Genomic DNA, 5,176 nt, shown 5'->3' on the forward strand with positions numbered 1-5,176 from the left:
CACAACGTTTTTTTTTAAATGATAGTTATTATGTTTTGAATGGTGTGTAAGTCAGTCACCTGTAATGTTAACTGAAAAAAGCCAACATAAAACTACATATGATGATCCAAGTACATACATATATTTTATTTGGGTTTTATTGTTTGTTATTTTTTTAAAAAGACAAGTTCTCCCTGTAGGCCCAGCTGGCCTATAACTTGTTATGTAGACCAGGCTGGCCTGGATCTGACTCTTGAATGCTGAGACTAGGGGCGTGCACCACAACACCCGACTTATTTTTTAAATATTTTTATTAATTCTTTCGAAAATTATTTATTTTATTTTATATGTGTGTGAGTGTTTTGCCTCTGTGTATGTAAGTGCACCGTGGGTGTACAATGCTCACAGAGGCCAGAAGACGGCACTGGACCCCCTGGAACTGGAGTTAAGGAGGGTTGTTAACCTCCATGTGGATGCAGGGAGCTGAACCCAGAACCTCTGTAAGAGCAGCCAGTGCTCTTAACCGCTCTTAACCATCTTCTAGACCCATATTTTTATTAATTCCTTGAGATTTTCATACAATATATTTTGATCATATTTATGAGCCCCCCCTCTCCTCCTAGATACACAACCACTTCCCTACCCACTTGCTCCTCATCTTCTCTTCTTTGTCTTTTGCTTAACATAGGCTGGTCTCAAATTTCACACACACACACACACACACACACACACATGTGTGTGTGTGTGTATATGTATATATATATATTGCATTTTCCACATTTTCTAACTATACTGATCATGAGAAAACACTTTTTAAAGGATTCATTTATTTTTATTTTATGTTTGTAAGTGTGCCACATGCATGTATGGTGTCCTTAGAGAAAAGAAGAGGGTATCAGATCCCCTAGAACTGGAGTTACAGAGGACTGTGAGCTACCATGTGGGTGCTGGCACCCAAAACTGGGTCCTCTGCAAGAGCAGCAAGTTTTCTTAACTGCTGAGTCATCTCTCCAGCCTCAGAGAAAACACATTTTTAAAAAAGAAAATAAGTTGGCACATACATTATCATTTATAAATCTTAAAATTGCTATCATCCACATTAACAATGCAATGGATTTTCTGAATGGCAAGGAGAAAGGTGGGACCCAGGATTCTGCATTTCTCACAAGTTCCTATGTGATGCTGGTGCTGCCATTCTGGGACCATACTTTGAAGACCACTAATATAACCAAAGACTTTAGATAGCAAAACAGAGCTGCAAAACTCTATTTCAAAGACTTTTAAAGGCCCACCATACCACTCCAGGACCACATGGAGTTCAACTTGGAGAGTCCAGTTCAAGTTCACATACCAACTAGGTCCACTAGCAACAACTCTGCCCACTCTGCCATTCCACACCATTCCAGAATGCCTGGAGTTCAAACCATTGACATAGAGTAGCCCTGAGACTGAACATCAAGCACCACCAAACTGATCTACCATCTGACAAGTTTGAGCAACAGCAAACAAAGATCAAAATAGCCATTCAACTAAAGCAAGATCAGATATTCATTCTAAGAAATACCACCAAGATCGTAACTCCAGATGTCAAGTGTCCTAGTTTGTTCTTCGTTGCTGTGACAAAATACTCTGACCAATACCAACTTGGGGAGGAAAGGGTTTATTCAGCTTACATCTTCCAGGTCACAGTTCATCAGGGAGCCCAAGGTAGGAACTCAGGGCAGGAACCTGGAAGCAGGAGCTGGAGCACAGGCCATGGAGGAACGCTGCTTACTGGCTTGCTTCCCTGGCCCCTGCTCAACCTGCTTTCTTATGCAACACAGGCCCACTGCCCAGGGGTGGCACCACCCACAGTGGGCTGGGCCCTCCCACATCACTCATCAAGAAGATGCCCCTCAGACATGGCCACAGGCCAGTCCAATCGAGGCAATTCCCCAATTGAGGCTCCCTCAACCCAGGTGTATCAAGTTGACACTAAAGCTATCCAGCACATAGAGGTTTATCACAAAACACAAACAATATGAACAATCAAGACAATATGTCTCTTCCAGACATTGGCAACACTATCATAATGTTTCCTCTGAAAAGCAACTTACCTAGTATACAAGACAATGATTTCAAAATAGCGATTATAAATATGTTCAAGAACTCAAAGAAGATATGAATTAAAAAGCTGAATAAAGACTACAAAACACAGTTAAATGAAAATAAAACAATTCAAGAATTTTAATTAGAATGAAAAAAGAGATAGAATCTCTGAAAAAAAGCCAACTGAAATAAAACTTGAAATGAAAATCTTAGAAAGTCAACAAAACCTCACAGGAAAACCTAACCAATAGATTGGATCAAGTGGGAGAGAACATCAGGTCTGGGAGGGAAATGAATCACTAACAAAATGTCAAACAAAATGCTAAATCTAAAATAATCCAGGAACATGAAAGACCTCTGGGCTCTTTCCGTATGGGCATGGACAGCAAAGTGACTACAGTGTTAGCTCATGTAAAAAGGGAGATAAAGCAAAGGAAAAAGGGTAATGAACTTTTCCAAACAGTGCAGGAAAAGCAAGTGCCATATTAGTATGCACCCGTGTCATGTGAAACAGTGCTATCAGGATAGGAGCCAGCAGGAGCACTCCGATCCAAAGACAAATTACCTGTTTAGGGAAACAGTGATGTCATAGGACCTCACAACAGCCTGATCAACTCCTAAATGCCTACCTTTCTCTTCTTTTCTAATTCTATGCTGACCAAGGAAACTACTGATAATTGGCAGGGTGAGGCTACAGAGTAAACACCAGACTCCCTATCACTGTAAAAAGACGGAGTTGATGATATGTTAATAAGATGACTTCTGGTTTATTCCTAAGTCCCACATGATTTTAATTTCTCTCATCTACTACCAAGTATTTGGTGATACTTAAATTTATTATGACTACTCGGTTTCTGGACTAGAGGTGACTGAATTTAAAAGCTGCCCCAACATTCAGATGTGACACATACACAGAGTCAATAAAATAGACACACTCACAGCTTTCATTCCTCATACTCTTTACCTTTGCAACAAAGTAATCCCACATACTAAGTTCAGGAGGAATAAATTTTTCTTTGTAAGATGGTCTTTCTGCAGGCACTGGTGGTGGGGTAGCATCTTTTACAGGCCTTCCAGGGACCAGCATTCTCATGTTAAATCTCCTGCGGTGTTTATCTATGTCTTCAGAAGGAACAGGAGGTGCTGAATGAGATTTAAAAGTCAGTATTAGTTGCTGGGCATGGTGGCACACGCCTTTAATCCCAGCACTCAGGAGGCAGAGGCAGATGGATCTCTATGAGTTCAAGGTCAGCCTGGTCTACCTAGTGAGTTCCAGGATAGCTGGAGCTACAGGGAGACCCTGTCTTACAAATGACAAAAGACAAAAAAAAAAAAAAAAGAGTCAGTATTAACTTATACACTTAATCTTTTTTATCTCTTCTTGCTAGGTTATATGCTAAACTAAATTACTTATATATATGAGCTTCTAAAGTTTCTAATTACAGTATTATCAATACAGCAGTCATGGTAAAGAAAGAGAAGATATCATCCCATAAAGTAGTTTGCTATACCAACTACTTTAGACTAATTTCTTATGAAATGCATTAAAGAGGACGGGAAAAATGGATTGGTGGTTAAGAATGCATTCTGCTCTTGCAGAGGACTGGAGTTCAGTACTCAGCACCAATGTCAGTCAGATGGTTCACAAAGGCCAGGGATTTGACACCCTGTTCCAGACTCCACAGACAGCTACACTCACATATGCACATAACCACACAGAGACACATATATACATGAATTAAAAATAATTTTAATGCATGAATGTATGGTATACTTGGTAAGTACTAAAAAGAGTGATTATTTCAGACTATGTAGTTCAAGGAAGATTCAATGAACACATGAGGTACAATAAACGTCTTTTTCAAAGGGTAGAGCCCAATGGGAAAAGGGACAAGGCAACAGGAATAAATGACCAAAAGAGTCTGTGCGAGGAATGAATCACTTGTGTTGGACAGGAGCCACAATGGGGGTAATAACAAGGAGAACTTCTAGAATTAGACCAGGGCCAGGCTGTGGATCTGTGTGGATCTGAAGCCAGGATCTTACCTTATGGGAAATTTCACTAAAGCATTTTTTTTTTTTTTTTTTTTTTTTTTTAAATCTTTTATTAGCATTGCTTTCTTTAAGAAGTAACATGATTACATCAAAAGACTGTATAGTTTGGAGAATTTCGAAAAGGAGTGAATGGCAAACTCACATTATAGGAACAGTGACAAATTTCACATTGTTGAAGCTTGGTAGTACAGTTTCGTCAGTAAACAGTATTCAACAATTATAGCAGACAGATTCTTAGTTTATATTCTAAGATATAATTACAAACTTTTAGTTTGACCTTTTTTTTTTTTTAAAACTTCCCAGATGGTGATTTTTATCTTTAGAAGTTCAATTATGGCACAGGTGAAGGGGCTATAGAAGAGTAATAGAAAAATACTGGAAAACCTCTTGGTGCCTGGTAATGGGAGAGGACCATCATTAAGGCCTGGACGCCCAGGACCACATGTGGCGTGAGGACCACAGCTGGGTCTCAGGTGAGATGGGAGGTTCATTCTGGAGAATCAATCCTCCCAAGACCAGAATCTGCAAATAACAGAGGCCTCCCCTGTCCCCAGTATAAGAAGCAAAACCTCTGTCATGCATAATCTGGGGCCTCAGGGGAGGAGGCTGTGAGGAATGCAGCCACTCAGAGAAGACTGAAACTGCTGCCCAGCATCAGGAATCCTCCATGCTCTACTCTGCTCCATCATCAGCCTACTACCAGAGGGACGTGGATCACAGCTTCAGGTGCACATGAGGGGACCTCAGCTCCAGGTCACAGGAAGGGATCATAGTTCCAGGTTTACCAGAGACAATTCCAGTTCACTAGAGGAGACCACTGCTCCAGCACCCAGGGCAGGACCACAGCTCTTGCTCATAGGGGAGGGGGTGGGAGAGTATAGGGGGAGACCACAACTACTATTCACAGGAGTGGACCACAGCTCTTTACTAAAGCTTCTTAAGCTAGTCCTGTGGTGAGGTAAGGTTTGTTTAATTCATTAGAGAAGAAGGTAGAAGATGGTATGAGAAGGGTCTGAACTGGTATGGTGAGTGGCAAAAACCAGAGGAAGGATTA

At 40.8% G+C, this 5,176-nt stretch overlaps 1 protein-coding gene across 1 annotated transcript in view; it reads right to left on the reverse strand.

Moving 5' to 3' along the window:
• Dmxl2 (Dmx like 2) overlaps positions 1-5,176 on the reverse strand; it is a 180,376-nt gene that overhangs the window by 29,426 nt on the left and 145,774 nt on the right. Inside the window, exon 28 of the mRNA XM_029561949.1 lies at positions 3,032-3,210. Within this exon, the coding sequence (XP_029417809.1) occupies positions 3,032-3,210 (179 nt within the window). The remainder of the gene's footprint in view (positions 1-3,031; positions 3,211-5,176) is intronic.

Source organism: Nannospalax galili, unplaced genomic scaffold (genome assembly GCF_000622305.1).
Source record: "Nannospalax galili isolate Female #2095 unplaced genomic scaffold, S.galili_v1.0 scaffold213, whole genome shotgun sequence".
Lineage (NCBI taxonomy): Eukaryota > Metazoa > Chordata > Mammalia > Rodentia > Spalacidae > Nannospalax > Nannospalax galili.